This window comes from Ornithodoros turicata, chromosome 4 (genome assembly GCF_037126465.1).
Source record: "Ornithodoros turicata isolate Travis chromosome 4, ASM3712646v1, whole genome shotgun sequence".
NCBI lineage: Eukaryota > Metazoa > Arthropoda > Arachnida > Ixodida > Argasidae > Ornithodoros > Ornithodoros turicata.
The window spans coordinates 22627434-22644146 of NC_088204.1; the positions used below are offsets into that span (position 1 = coordinate 22627434).

Genomic DNA, 16713 nt, shown 5'->3' on the forward strand with positions numbered 1-16713 from the left:
TTATGAACCAGCTAAGCCGTCCTCGAGTCTCTAAGCAGACGAGAGCGTAACACCGAAAAACAATGTTTCATGTATTGTTTCTTCTGCATTCGCGTTGCTGCATATCTCTTCATACATAACTCAAGGGCTGCTTGGCGGCGACGAGACTTAACCAACAGAGCTCGACCCGCCGCCTGCAATTTTCACGGTTGCCCGGCGGGATAACGATTTGCATCCATTCCTAGATGAGCCTCATTTCTGTGACACGACGACAGGTCGCTCTTTCATGCTTCCGCATATAATTTTCACGGTACGCTGTCCGGCCCGTTGTTTGCGCGAGCATTTTGAATTGCCGTCGCCCGGTGACGTACAGCTTTGCCTCTCGCACTTGCATAATTGACGCTGCCACATCGTGAGCGCTGTACCGCTAGTGTTTTATCAGTGTGCAACGCACGGGACAAATAGGAGCAGCACGTGCATAGGATATTACGCCCATTTCCTGGGAATGTGGCAGTTGAAGCAAATGATTTAACAGCTGTGAAGTTTGAGGGGACATCCTGTATGTGTCCTGATGTTATAGCCTAACTTGAATTGTACATTACACGCTTGCGAAAAATGATGCTCCGTCAGGGGGACCTCAAATTTTCAGTACTGGTTTTCGCACTCCAGGGTACTCTATGGCGTCGCTTAATCTTCAAAGGCGAAGCAGCTGTAACCGAAGACTCACAGGCGTAAGAAAATCCATACCTATATTATATATATATAATTTTTTTAAATTAAGGTAGCGATTCTGGCTCGTCGCCATGTCTGGACTTGAGCATGTCCTATAGTCTTCGATATGTAAGAGCTGGAGACAAATATTTCGCGCTTACTTGACCTCCACCAGCCAGGAGCTGTTCAGCCTGGCTACCCGTGTCATATCACTGTGCAACACCGTCAGTGTGCTTCATTGTTTATTGAACCCAAGCACCACAACATCTTGGTCCAATATCGGACAGATATTGGCAATGCCGGCCCAATGTCGGTCCCGTATTGGACATATATTGGCTATGCCGGCCCAATGTCGGTCCAGTATTGGACAGATATTGTCAATGCCGGCCCAATGTCGGTCCAATATTGTGCCAAAATGTTGTGTTGCTTGGCAAGTTTTGGACGATCACCAGATTGCCGTAGACGCCTTTTTCTCACATCGCGCGTTATCTGTTCTGTTATTCGAGAATTTATGCCGTCCTAATACCGAGTTTCCATTTCTTAAATTCCCGCTCTAACCAGCGGCATGGCCGAGCAGATTCGTATCCATACCCCCGGCTGTGCTAACTGAGGTCTTCTTTAGGTTTTTCGGCAGACTTTCTATACACGAATGTCGTGACAGTTCCCCTTGAGGTCGACCCAGAAAGCGTACTAACCGCCCTGTCTCCTCCCTCCGCTCATGCCCACAGTTGCTTCGCGGCGATAACACCAGAGTTAAAAAAAAAATCCTGATCCCGTCCCAGGATACCAAGATCGACATTCAGATATGTCGAAATCTTGGGATTGCAAAAGTGGCTCGGGATTTCGAGCCCATAGTTAGTCATAATAATTATTTTTGCCCCTTCTTCAGTTTCTGACTCGAAAATACGTTTTCCGCGACGACTATACTGCGTACAGTGTTAGCATATCGTCCTTATATGCAAATATGACAGCACGATCTTTCGTCGGCGCCTGTCACGCAGATCTTTCTCTCCCTAATACAAACAAGAATTTGAAAAAGAAAGGATGACTTTTGCAGCTGACTTCATCGTTACGCTTTCACGCAACTTTTCCTCTCGGATAAGTGCAGAGCAGTGTATGTCGTGCATCTTGTAAATTGAACATGTTCGATTTCACCATCAGCTTTCGCAAGGCACAGCACTACACCACCCAGCGGGTAGTTTCCTTTCCTTGCTCACTCGATTCGTTAAACTTTGTCCAGCAAAAGCAGAAATAAAGAAAACCTTTATGCGGCGTGTCAGACATGCATTAGTATGTTATATATATTTGAATGCTAGACGAGTGGCTACACTGATGAATTGGCGGTATTAACGAATTACCTTTTTGGACGCACAGGACGACAGTGCTGCATAATTCGCTGGGACAGACAAAAGCACTCGAATAATGACGTCTTCCAATATGACAGTGGATGTACACGAGCGGACACATGCAGAAACAGAGAAAACTAAGTGCGAGTGCTGCTGCGTTTCTGGTCATGCCATCTGTGCGGGGACATAGTTCGTGTGATATTCGTAATATGCAGCACGTAACGTCGAAAGAGCAACATCACATGTATCTGCTGCCAAACGTTTACACATCAGCACTTGCTGTCAGTTTAGACATAAATTCATCGAGACAAGCAATATATTTTAAGCTATGCAGCTGTACTTTATACATAGCGCACAAGTGATACTTTGTCTGAAATGGTCTTGTACACGCACCCCTGCTCTTGAAAAAAAAGAGGAAGAAAGGAAACGTACACGAATGCCAAAGCTGCTACGATGTTCTGTGCTGTCGGCAACAATTTAGCGGATTGCACTTGGCTTTCGCGTACTTTAATATGTACAAGAACAATATTGAACATCTCCGACCGGATATTGTACAAGAAAATAACGTAATATGAGCAAAGTAGATAACACCGTCACTTTCCGGTACAGCCTTTTGTTAATCTTCCTTTCACTGCAAGATACCAACAGATACGACTACGAACCATTTCCATATAGAGATAATTCGGTTTTAATTGAACAGTTAGTTTTACCTTTCCGCACACATCACAGTTTTGGCGCATTATAGTCGAGTTGCTCATGCGCCATAAAAAACTGCAACCATCATCATCATCATCATATACGCGTCGCTTCTGGCGGCGAGAGACGACATGATCAGAAGACGACGAAGCAATGATGACAAATTTTGCTCCACGTGGGCGTAGCTGGTATTATTTGATGATATAACAGGATAACATTTGTTTTGAATGGTATAGCCTCCTCCTGTGGAAGCACACAACACGTTATACACCCCAACAAACCACACGAAAACTTGTTAAGGCATATTCATAGCACGCCATGTTTTCATGCCAACTATCATGGTGACGCTCGTACCACTTCCCCTTGCCGTACTTCTTGTGGTGGTGCTTTTCCTGTGGGAAGCGGAAGAATTGTACACCCACATTGCCTTGAATGTTTCGGCAGTCGACGACGCAACACATTACAGGCATTGCGAAAAAAAGCCTTTCCATGTCCATCACGGCCTACACCGTACAAAAGCACAAGCAGCCATGATGCTTTCATATCAACAAATATGGCGGTCGCCGCATGGGCATGCGCAGACGCGCATTCAGAAATGGTCCATTCAATTAACGAAATGTCGGCTCCTCCTTCTCATGTAAACACTCGTATTGCGATGAAAGATGAAAGTCACTGAAAAGGTTAGCCAGCTGTAGGGATCGAACCCACATCTTCTGGATTACCGGTCCAGGGCTCTACCATTAGGCAATTTGAGGCTTTGTTTGTATCTGTCCCTTCTATGTTTGTTCCAGCCTCAGAACATCAGTTTCTCTCTTGTTCTCACTCGTATTGCATTCTAATGGCGAATTCGGACGGTCATTTCGTGGCAAACTTTTTTTCTCAGATCCCGAGCAGGTATGTTCGCTCGGTCAAAGCGCAGCAATCTCGCATGTTCGCATGGCGCTTTCCGAGCGACAGGAATTTGCCATCTAGCACTGTTTTCGCCCTGCCTTGATACAACTGGGCAGCGGTTGCCCAACTATATCCGGTGTCGTCACAAATAATAATTGGGTGTTTACGTCGCGAGACAACTCAGATCATGAGCGATGCCACAGCGGTCGGTCTATGGATTGCTTTTGCCGTGCGATGAAAGCTCATCACACGGCACCCCGTATTTAACGTCCCTCGCGGAAGACGGCCGGTCTAAGCAACTTGTACCCTCCCACCAAGTTGCTGACGTCCTCGACCGGGTTCGAACCCGCGATCTCGGGATCAGAAGGCGAACACGCTACCGACTGAGCCACCGAGGCCGGTCGGTGTCGTCACATCCGCAATGTGAGGTTGTTGAGGGTATTGACCCGTACACTTCGAGATTCACGTGGGTTAGCGGACGACAAAACACGGAGAGGAGCTACAGCGGTGCCCCTAGCGTGAACCAAGCGACTAAAACCGCTACATGCCTGGCGCTCACGTTCGGGTGGCGACTGTCACGTGACCCATGTGGGCAAAAGACTAGCAATTTCCGAGCGCTCGGCCGTTTTGCCACGTTTTGACCAAGGGAACTTTTCACCTGATGAACTGCAGGTTCTGCTCGAAAGCTTGCGAATATATATATATATATATTTTTTTTTTCAAAGAGCTCTTTATTCCTTATTGTGTTACCACTGGACAGTGTATTTTTTTCCTTCATCGCACAAGCAAATTCGCCACAAGTGTATGAGTTTTGTTCCGTAACGGGGTTAACCCGACGCTAGGCATGGCTTAAAGGGACTATCGCACTCGGAAAGGTGCGTATGAGACCTATGCGGTAATGTTCGGGCTTGGTTTCGCCATTTACTTGCGAAGTTCCTCTTCCGAAAACAGCCTGCTTATTGGTAAATAAACGGGTTTTAAACATTCGCACTCCCTCTGCAGCTGAGCCAGAATGACGTGAGCCGGGCACACGAAGGAGATGCGCAGCGCAGGTGATCGTATTCGAGGTCGTCTACTTCGCGTTCGCGCCACAGTATGCTAGGTGATTAGACGTAGATAAATACGCCGACTTTCGCTTACCAGTGGGAGTGTTGACGTAACCATGTTCTGTGAAACACGGTGTCACGCTCGTGGCTGTACAAACACGTACGACGCCAACCAGAAACAGCATTCCACGAGCCGATCTCAGAGTTCTCCGCGACCTACAGACGCCATCACTCCCGCTCGGCGGTCGGACGCTAAGGTCTCTCTGCCACCCCGTGATTGGCCTTGTCCGCGCCAAAGGGCGTTCGCTGATTGGCCCTGTCCAAGTGACGCTTACGGAGAGGAAATTCCGGAATGGTCTCAACATCCGCCGTCTGCTCTTGCCATGTATTAAATCAAATTGCAAAGAAACAACTCCACAAATTCGTGTCGCATTTTTTGGCGTTATTGTCGGTGACGAACGAAGAATAAAATGGAACTGTAGTTTCGGAATCGATCGCGACGGATGCGATAGTCTCTATAAAGAGACGGTCGCGTCCTTTCGAGTCGATCTCGAAACTATAGTGTCATTTTGTTCCTCGTTGATCACTGACCAGAGTATCGAAAATCTCACGTGAAATAGTGGCGTAGTTTCACTGACATTCGATGGGATACATGATAAGAGCAGACGCCGGAAAAAGGCGAAAATTACATTCCCTACATCACTAATCAGTACAGGGCCTTCAGAAAAGGGATGCCGCGGCCGTCTGGACGTCGCCTTTCTCCTCCGACCGCCGCCCTCTCACTCCTCCCCTTAGGGAGTGCGCTGATCTTTAAAATCCGTTTATTTTTTACGACAAAATTAGCCAAGTAGATTGTCGGCCGATGCCGCACATAGTGGTACCTGTTTGATATATGAATCTCCGTCCGTAAAGCAGTAAGGGTGCAATCTCAGAAGATTTATGTATTCGATAGTCCGAGGTCTTAGTACTCGTTCTTCACTATTTTCGCCCCGATGTTGCTCTTTTCTATGCCTATTTCCAGAAAATAAAATTTGAAAGTTACGGGCAACACCCCAAGCAGCACACTATATTGGGCCCATATTGGCCGGGTGTTGACAAAACGGGTCCAATATGGGACCCGTTTTTTCAGGATTTTCCCCATAACTGGTTCAAACATGGCAATATGGGCCCCATATTGCCAAGTCTGATCCAGTAATGGCGCAAATATCGGCAATGTGAGCTCATATTGCCAAGTTTTAACAAATATGGGGAAAATGTCGGCAATATGGGCCCCATATCGCCTGTGTGCACCCCGTATTTGTACTTTTACCAAATGCCCAAGCAACACGGCAAGATTGGACATTGAAGCGTGCGAAATGCCCTACTTAATACATCGTTACGTCCAACAACTTTCTGCAGATGATACACATTCTTCGAAACAGTCAACGTATCTGGGAATCCCACTGTAACATGCACTGGTACATCCGCTGCAAACAGCCGCAATCTTACTTCGCGATGGCAATCGGTCGTAGCTGCTGAATAAAACGAACCGACTCAGAGCGTGGTCGTTTGAGCGAAATCGCGCGTCCTACAACTAATACGCATGAGCGACAGAACAGCAGCTGTTCTTCGTTGTTAGGGCGAGGCAGTGTTGTTTTTGTAACGCGATGCAACGTGGATCATCTACAAGATATAAAAAAAAGGAACAATAAGACAGCAGTAATATCACTGTTTGTGATGGATATTATAACGGATAATGGCTTTATCATTGCACGGACTCATCGTTTGCGTTATCACGGGAATATTGGCGCAATATGGGCTTGCCATATGGTGCAGCCCATAATGGTCCAATAGGGAGCCTCGTTGCACTTTTCATCTTGGACCAATATTGGAAGCCCATATGGTGCCTATATTGGCCAATCTGGCGGCCCACATTGGTCCAATATTGGGTCAGTATTGGTGTGCTGCCTGGGACGTGTCGAAGCACCGTCACCAGTTCCATATTTCTCGTCAAACGCGGCGGCAAAACTACATCACATGTGGACAACACTGGGCCTGAAACGAAAGTCGCTGGCTACGTGTGGACTACGTAGCCATCAGGAGCCGCAAGTCAGTGGGGAACATTGATCACGTTGCTTGGGCGTGGGGGTGGTGAAAGGGTTCGCCGTTGTCGGCCTCACAGGGGTGGGCAACGTCACGAGCTACGCCCTGGGGGAATGTGCGTCCTGGGCAGACTTCTAAGCTTGACGGCACTGGTTTTACAAGCAACAAGCTGTTAATGTTCGTAACATAAACTACCTGTCTGCTATACTACGTAGGGAGTTGCCTCAGGACACGGGGACAGGTGGTTCCTGTCCTGAGGCCAACTCCCTTCGAACTCCTCTACCGGTTCGCTGAATTTCTACCTGTCTATGTCTGTGGCACTGTACTTTTGAAGAAAACGTACAGGAAAAAAGGTCATCCCTAATGTCTGGTTTCTTTTTGTTATCTGTCTTTGCCACGAACTCGCTTGCTTTCTTAACCGTCCTTTCAGTGTCATAAGCTTTGTGTAGACTTCACCAGGTGACTGCAGGCTGTGTAACAAGCAATGCCTTTTGACACAGCGTTTCAGTGCCACGGCAGCTGGGCAGAGAACGGCAAGAACTATCTCATAGCGGGACTCAAGGGATCCAGAGCCAAGTACTGCTTTGTAAGTCTTGCACTGCACGTCTTTAAAATATTCATTCTGTTTACCTTCGAGACTCATTTGAAATGCATTACCCGCATGGTAGGCTTTTGCGAGTAACCATTTTATGGTTCTACTTCGTGAATTATTCGAATTTTCCAGATATCCGCTAAATATATATTATTCATGATAACCACGACGAGAATCACCGCCACAGGCAGCCTGTGCGCCCGTGCACTCTGTCGGTGTTCCCAGTCGTATTTATTGTACCAGGTCTGTTCTATTACCTTTGCATCGACTACGATGAATTGCCGATGAAAGGCCGGCAAGAGAGAAAAAAACAAAACGTAATGAAGGCACAAGAAATAAAGTCCTCCTGTCTCTTGTTGCTATGCTCACTCTACACTCTTTCGTTGCGGCAGGCAGACTGCTCAATGGGGACTTTTAGTTTATCATTTCTCTACCTTCGAAACTTCACGACTCAGCACTGTGCCAGCTGCGCATGCGCTGGCTGAGTCGGAGGAGGCTGTCAAGTACGACAACTATCGGACTAATGAAACGAGGTAGTCCATATCTTTCGGTCTTCTTCATGAAGTGTGGGACACCTACTCATTCGGAATCTATGGGGTTTGTTTCGTAGCCGCATTCGTCCTCTGAAAGACCAAAAAAGATGGCGACCCAAACGTCCGCCGCGTGCCACGACCGCGGTGCCGGGGAAAAGGTTTTCGGCAGCAGGATAGCACACCTGACACAGGCAAATGCAGAGCCTCTCAACCCTCCAGCTCCACTATCCGTGTGTTTGCAATACTATCGTATATGTATATAACCACCAACGTTTGCTAAGAACGTCGGTAACCACAGCCATCACAGCAAGAGATCGAATAAATATCAATTGAGAGTTTGAGTCAAACTCAAACAAATTGTTTAATTCGTGTACAAGTAACTAAGCCGTATATTTAAGGTTCAAAATCAAAACAATCAAAAGTGCTCGAAGGGGAGCCATTTTGAATGTATACTCTGCTGTCGAATTAACTTGTAAGTCGCAGGTCTTTACGTTTCCGGCGTTTTCAACAAATCATGTGAGAAAACGTTGCCATTGGGGATGATGGCTGACTAGGATCGTGTTTTGCGGTCGAGTCCTGTTTTAAGTTCGCGAAGTGCATAGTGGTATCGAAGACATGGTATGGACTTCGTATGGGCAGTGTGGGGCCTTCGTGTGTATCAGTTGATTTCGAGTTCGTTCATGTCCATTAGGAGTTAGTTATTCAACCGTTCCATCAACAAACCGTTCTTCTTGTGAACCTGAGTTTTTCGTCGACTTCCAGTAAAGACGCCTTGGTTGGTCTTTTGCGCAGGTATTCTGGGAGGGTGAGAAAGTGACGCAGTTGTCGGGTCTTCACGACACGTGTCGCCGTTCTGCGTTACCTGGACTCACGGGAAACCTCACCTTCAACATCAGTGCCGCAGGTAACTGCCACTTTGTTATGCATGTCGTCGTTAGCGTTCAGTGACAGTTACGAAGTGTGCTCTATAATTTCGCCACACCTCACGTTTACACCAACAAGGTAATTGCGAGTCTCTGCTGGAAATATGAGGAGTAAATGTAAGGACAGCAAAGTATAAAAATATCTCCTCGTGGAATCAAAGACGTCGTTACCTTGACAGCAATGCAAGAACGGGGTTCACCCGTTTCGTTCTTCGTGATTCATACGCGAACGAAACCGCAATGGACCTTTTTCACACTCGCATCGTGTCCGGATCCTAGCGGCTGTCCAACGAAACGCAATCTCACACAGTGGACCTGGACATCATTGGTCCATTTACATCATCTCGACATAATAGTCGCTATCGGCTATTTAACTAAGTTTGTTGACGCCTAAGCCGTCAGGAATATCGAGGCCAGCACAGTTGAAAATTTCATCGAAAGACGACTTGTACTAAAACACGGTTGTCCAGCAGCGCTCATCACTGATACTTGCACCGTCTTTGCAAAGACGCGCAAGCAGCACAAGTAACGAGGCACCCTATACAGCCGGCACCACATTGGCGCCATCTATTGAATATGTAGGACTTCTTCATCGGTGCCGTCGCGGTCGCAGAGCATGCGGAGAAGTGTTGTGAAAAAGGTCCCTTGGCTGTACTATAGCAGTGGGGCTGCTGCAGATGGCGCTGTGAAGGGTAGACGTAAACTTCGCTGCTTCAAAGTTGGGTTGGGCTCGAGTCGGGTTGAGTTACACAGATTGCCCCCTACGGGGCGTGCACTTGGCGGTGCGGGGATCAGATTATTAGACAGCAGAGGTCCCACTGCTATAGACGACCCCCTGTTTACAAACATGTTACGTCACGAGAAGACTGGTTCCAGGTTACATTTTGCTGTGGTGGGTAAGAAGCGGGAAAAACGCGCCGGTTGATAGGCTGATAAAGCTGATAGTGCTCACCAGCATGCTTTGCGCGGTGGCGTTACGTAATCAGTGACGTAGGGACTTACGTCGTCTATAGCATATCGCCCCTCCCCTCGCCCTGCTCGTTGGTGGTAACCAAGGTCGTGCTGAAGACTGGGAGGTGGTGGGTTCGGATCCTACCACCAGCTGTGCTGTCTGATGTTTCCCTGGGTTTTGCGAAGACTTTTCAAACGAATGTTGGCACTGTTCCCCCTGAAGTCGGCCCAGGACGCATACTAACCACCACCACCCGTTCCCCATTCCTTCCTGCTGTCCTCTCTCCGTCTGTCCACCTCTATGCGCCTCTCATAGCCACATTTGCTTCGCGGCGCTAACACGGAACTATAAAAAAAGTACATTCCCCTCAATTGATGCTTTTGGTTCCCTGTCCTTTGCAATTTCATTATGTTATTTGATTATGAATTGGTTTATGCAATTTACGCTTTCAGCCTCGCTCTCCTTCTGAAGAAGCATGAGAATGTGGAGAGGTCTGTCGTTGGTATTCTCAAACGATCTCCCTCGATAAGTGGACAAATCGTTTGAGGAGACCAATCCGAGGCCTCTCCGCATTCTCGCGCTTCTTGAGAAGGGGAGGGAAAACGCGGTTTCGTTAAATCGCGCAAGACACAATGGGTGAATCTCACCCCTTTTGTATCGCTGTCCGGGAAACCGCGTCGTTCATTGCACGAGGAGAAATTATTGCTCCTAGTACCTCTACAACCCCTACTACCTCCTGTACCTCCGAGTTTGCATTTGCTCCAAGTACCCCTACACCTCCTAGTACAAATGAATTTTTGTTAACTAGTGCCTTTTAAAAATAGCGTGGATCTTTCGAGGGCGACCATAACTCCTCTTCGGCACGACAAAAAAAAGAAAGAAAGAAAGAACGAGAAAAAAAGAAAAGGAAGGAAAACTTAACTCCTATGGTGAAGAACGCACACAGAAACATGGACGGGCAAGGTCCCGTGCGTTCTTCACCGTGGATGGTAGCCGCAAAACCAACACGCTCTACATCTGCTTGAACTGAACTCCGTTACAACAAATTACGCTTTTCTCATTATTTTACACTCTGGACGTGAACTAGGTAAGGGCCGTTTACAACCGCATCGACAGCGACATCTGCCAAAGGAGATGGTCTCTTGCGTGGAACGGCAACGATAACGCTATCCTTCGATTTTCCCCCTCTGTAGGGATGGTCGTGACACCCTCGGAGTTCGCCCGGGCTCATCCAAAACAAGAAACAAGAACGAAAAAAAAAAGAAAACGATAACTCCGCCTTCTGCATTGGTGCGCTCGATACCGCAAATGCAGTTTGGCTGTCCAAACGACGAGAACGGGGTTTGCGAGTCCCTACAACCTAATTCCCTGTAAATACTGTTCGGTTGTCACGCTAGCAGGTGTCATGTCGTAAAGCGCCGCTCAATGGATTCGCGTCACTTCCTGGTTAAGTAACGTAATGTAATGGTACTGTGATGTTACACGTGAGGTTTGTCTGCGCAGTGTGGCGACATGTTGCACGTTCCGCAGGGTAGGACTGCGGATAACTTGGACCACCTGGGGCATATGTAGCCTGGGTATAGCCTGGGGTAAGTATAGCCAAAGTCCGATCAGTGCCAGCTGATCCGACGAGATAAGTCAAGCGAAATGAATTCGATAAGTAGAAAAGGCACCAAGTGGGATTTTGTCTCTCACTTCTGATGGCTGACTGTCAAAAATTTTCCAGGTGGAGTGAATTTATCACTTAGTTTTCCCGACTTGTACGCGTAGATATGTTTAACCAAGAAGTCTATTTATAGCGATGGGATAAGGCACCTTCAAATTGTCAGTATTCCGTGCCGAGGTATAAATGCAACGGTTCTCCGCCTTTTGGATGCCGGCACAGTTCTTCCTGAAGTCGGCCCAGGACGCATACGAACCCCCTGTCTCCCACTCCTTCCTGCTGTCCTCACTCCACGTGCCCACGACTGACTCCTCAAACGATCTCCCAGGACTGATTGGACAAATCGTTCGAAGACACCAATGACAACCCGCTCCGCATTGTCGGCCTTCTTGCAAACGAGAGCGAAAGGGAAAGCATAGATTGCGGTTTCTTTCGCTCATAAATAACGAATGACGCACTTTTGTGCCACTTTAAGATGATATGTGGACACAAAATTTTATGTATAACGTCGTGTACGTTAGCTTCCTAATAGCCCTGACAGACGGGCACGTTTGAACTCCTTTCCATTAGGGGTCCTTTACAGCTGCAAAGGACACCTTCGCGAAAAGAGTTCGTACCGGTGACACTCGACAAGAGTGAACTCCTTTCGGTGTTTCGTTTGAAAAATATACCCAAAGATGTTGCGCTAGATATAAAACCACCTTACACGTACGACATAGTAACAGTTACCATAACAATACGACCAATGAATTCAAAATTCGTACTACAGCTGACATATCTGCACGCAGACTTCGAGTACTCGAAAAATGAAAACACGGTGTAACCTTCGTTCGAGAATACTGTCGTCGTGTAGCCCTTCGTTCCAGGCTACGCCATACACCTTTACAGATGAAATGGAGATCGCCGATCTCAGTTTCCAAAAGGACCGCTTCGTAAAGACTCTCCGCTTTAGGTGTCGCTTTGCGTAAAGGAGTTCGAAGGTGCCCGCGTGTCGGGGGAGTGGTTGACTAAGATGAGTCGGATGGGTGTTGAGCGTGCGTTGGCAGTGCGCTGGTACGGTACGCCGTGAGCTTTCACAAGCCTCAGGGACCTCACAAGTAGGGCTCCCACTTCGAAACCAGGAATGTCCCTACGTTAGACAGAGCTTTTACACCCAGTGAGTTATAAAAATATGGACCGGTTCCTTATGGCTCACAACGTTCATTGGATGAAAAAATCTAAGGCAAACTATGGACACGGTTCATGAAAGCCCCACTCAGTATGGTCTATGTCTTGTATGTTGTAGCCCGTATTGAGGAGCAACGAGGAACCGATCAGTTTGAAGTCTAAGTGCACTCCTCAATATCAAGCATATTTATTTCTTCTGCCACTTGTGTCGACTTGGGCAATGCAGGTTTGACATTATAGAAGAGATGCCCGTATTGCCCGACGTTCATGACGACATGGTCGCCTGTATGCACACAGAGAACAAAGGCACACAGCTCGATACAGTCACACAAGTGGCTCGTTGGAAATGATTAAGCGTCATAACGTCGAAAGGAATGGCAGTCGGTGGGTATTCATTCGTGCTAGCTTATGCTTATGTAAGCATGCGGTCTAAGCGCAAATGACTATAACGAAGTGGTTTCAGTGGGCACAAAAACGTATACAAGGATCTCAGAAAGCGTGGTTCTAAGCCTTGTTTGAGCTGTTGCAGGGATATTATTTTCTTTCAGCATATATTACAACGTACGTTCTGCAAAACGGAACCGCTTTCTTATATCTCGTGCTACACACACACACACACACACATAAAGAGACGATGATGAGACAAGTTTCCTTCTTGCCTAGCCGCTAGCGGCTTGGTATGTTCTGTAGTACTGTTGGGACATGTGGGACATGTTAGGACATAACGTGGGGCGTTTCCACGCGAGGGAGCGCAGGAGCTACCCGTGTGTGGCATGGGGCATATTCCACGATTTTCCTCTTTTACGTAGAATACGTGCCAGAGCTCAGACCACTTGTTTGCAGAGCAAAGTTTCAATAGGAAAATAATAATTAAGAGTATATTTACACATAAGGTGAGCCAGTCTATTTGTGTGGCGACATGCCGCACGTGCCGCAGGCTAGGGCTGCGGATAATTTTGACCACCTAGTGTTGTTTTGACGTGCCGATACGACGAAATATCCGATACGCGGTGCTTGAAGCAATGTTTACCTCACCCACATTGCTACCGTCCTCGGCATCGAACCCGCGAATAACAAAACAACACACTTTATCGTTCATGGATGAACAGTGATGGATTGTTTCTTTTCGGAAGGGAATTAGCGGTAATTGCAAACGAAGAATCAATTGTATTGCCATGGATCTATAGGATGAGCTGATTGCTGCAGGAGTATCACCTTCAATTTTTTGCAGGCGACTGCGATTTCCAGCTAAGCCAAGCGACCACCTTCGCCCCAGCGGCGTTGCTGCTACCGTCGGGCTTGCAGCTCATTCTAATGGGGCTCTTACTGCGGTGACGTCAACTCGCCCGAAAGTTCGCCGTCCCCACCCCAGTGCCTCAGGGACTGCTGCTATCGCCGCTGCACGTCCTCCAGCAGCCATAAGGCTTTCCGGGTCCGTCCGGCCGGACCCACACACATCACAAGTCCCACGATGAAGAAGACGTCCAGCATCGGTTGCTCGCGTCATAGACGGAGTCTTCGTGCACGTCCACGGACTCGGTGTTACCCGAGTGTAGAGGTGTTGCCCCCAAAAGTGTGGTGGAGACATTCCAAGGACATTGAGAGAAAAGAAGAACGGACCCAGAGACAGAGCACACACTAGACATAGTTCTTGCGTGTTCCAACTAGATGTACCATAACCATCCTTTTAGCACTCGTGGCCTCGCGGAGAAGTAGTTTTTCTTAATAAAGCACGAACGGTGTTTCCGGTTTCCAGGTGGAAGGTTGCTATGCCTGCCGGTTCTTCGAGTGCCTGCTGGAGAGGAGGTCTATTTGCATGAAAGACGTGTTTCCTTAAGAAGGCCAGCTCAGTGTATGCATATATCTGTGTGACGCGTCTTCGCGATATCGGAAAGCCTGACCGGCCACAAAGCCAACATGTGAGACATAGTGAGATGCCGTGAAATTGAAAAATTATGACCGAAAATAATTTTTTTATTGGCGTCACTTTAGTGGCACGAGTGTCTTCCTCTCTCAACATGTAGCGACATTGAGAGTTGTACCCCACAAAAGGATTTTTTCGTTATGGATGTTTGCCGATTCTTCGAACGCAACATCTCTGAAGGCAAGTCTGCGCCCGTAAGGTCTCGATAATGTCGAACCAGCACTATGTTGCTCGAACATAGACCAAGCGAGGCCTGTCCGATGCGTCCTGCCTCTACTTCGCTACGCGAGTGTATGGGCGCTACTCGCAGACAATCCCAAACATAAAATAATACCCAGTACCAATGAATACCAGTGTACAGTGTGTGGCTCGTTTCCGTGGCTGAAACCGCTACAACGGTGGTACTCGTTACGTCACCGTTGAGTAGGCAGTCAGGCCTGGTCTAGACCTTAAGGTTTTTATCGGGGCCGCTATCTTGCTGATGTCGAGACAAATTCCACTGGCATAGCAGGATCAAAGTTTCGCTCCGGGAAGGAACGGGGAGGGTGGAACCAGGTCGGGCATGGAATGCTCCAGGGTGGAAGGAGAAGGAAGATTTGCTCCAAGGGGCAATAGTTTTTGAGCCGCCAATTGGTACGGAGCGAAACGAAAGGAACGAGACGGGAGAAAAGAGGTATGCGTGCGACAAATGAGTGCAGCAATCCCGTAGAGCTTCGGTGGGTTCTTATTTGTCTGGAACACCAAAAATATTGCTCTACTAAAGAACGGATGCACACTGCACTCTCTAGTAGGTCGCCATTCCGAGGAACCCTGGAGAGGCTACGTCGCTATGTGCAGTGCTGGACAAGGGTTTACGGAACACGCTTCGGCGCATGCCTTCCTCAGAGAGTCACGCTAGCAGCGATTGGGATCATACAGACTTAGACATGAACCTAGGTAAACGCGAGAATAATAATAACGGAACGAATACGTCGGCACGCACATCGCACTTGGTGGAGGAGCGCACGTAAGCCAGACTCAGACTGGTTTGCGAACGATGGGTTACACGCACATTCGGAGGGTCTGGAACGTCAGAAAGCATATCATGATCAGGGAGAGCTGGGTAAGGCTCGTGACATGTCTGATATGGTCACGAACCTCCTGGATGTCAACAAAAATTAGGTGTAATTCGAACATACCATAACTTACTCCTTTATAGATGTATATTAACACCCTTTGCAGGACCTCACTCTTAAATTTTATACACCTTCTTGGTTGTAATAGGATGATACCCCAACTGAGTAGTGTTCTGGTGTAATTCAACACCTGAAGACGGAAGTACACCCTCCAGGAGAGGTGGTTATTCAACACCATCCGCGGTATTCCGTTGCATTTTCGTTGGAATTCCACACACTTCAACAATGGTGTAACGTGTGCACCTTTGTTTCCGTAGTGAGTGTATTATGCATGTCATCCAAAGTAAATGCATAACATGAAAATGTACGCATTGTGGGCAATATGGCAATTCCGATTGGTTGGTGTGTTGGTGTTGATGTCGAAAATACTAGGGAGAGATTCCGATTGGTGATTCCGAACGATCCGATATACGGATAAGGACATAGGCGCTTAAATTTAGTGATAAAGTTGAAACACCACATAAATGGGATAACGAACCAAAAGCACACTTAGAAAGGCATTTCCTTTCTAAAAGAAAACAGATACCGTATACATTGCTTTTTTTCGGAGCGTCTGCAGATTCGATAGCCCTGCTCGCCTTCCAGTCAAAACGAGGGGCGAGATGTCTAAGGTGAATTTTATTACATACACTAAAAACACAGAAGTAAGGGACTGCTTTGAGTATCAACTCACAACAAAGATAACGTCTCAGTTTCTTACTGGATTTGGTATGAGGGAAGATTAAGACTCAGCGTACACACCACTCACTGGTAGAAGTGCAAGGGTGCAGGCAAGCTGGTACATTGTAAAGCGACGATAAAACCGGAGACACGGACCAGAGAAAAGACAACACGACACGTTCTCAAAACGTGTTGAGAAACGTTTTGAGAACGTGTCGTGTTGTCTTTTTTTTTTTGTTCCGTGTCTCCGGTTTTATCGTCATTTTACGCCATTCACATCCCACAACAATGTGCATGTGTTTCCATTCTTTTTTGTTTTTTTCATTCTATTAAACATATTCCCTCCACGACAATTCGAAGCATTTTGCTTAGT

The 16713-nt window shown here is 47.4% G+C and overlaps 1 protein-coding gene across 2 annotated transcripts in view; it reads left to right on the forward strand.

Annotated features, from left to right (window-relative positions):
* The window catches only part of LOC135391321 (uncharacterized), a 350713-nt gene extending 336381 nt beyond the window's left edge, over nt 1-14332 (forward strand). For both annotated transcript variants that reach the window (XM_064621554.1, XM_064621555.1), the window contains exons 12-14: nt 7252-7337; nt 8669-8780; nt 13813-14332. In XM_064621554.1, coding sequence (XP_064477624.1) covers nt 7252-7337; nt 8669-8780; nt 13813-13916 — 302 coding nt within the window. In that variant the 3' untranslated portion in view covers nt 13917-14332. The remainder of the gene's footprint in view (nt 1-7251; nt 7338-8668; nt 8781-13812) is intronic.
* Nucleotides 14333-16713: the final 2381 nt, after the last annotated feature.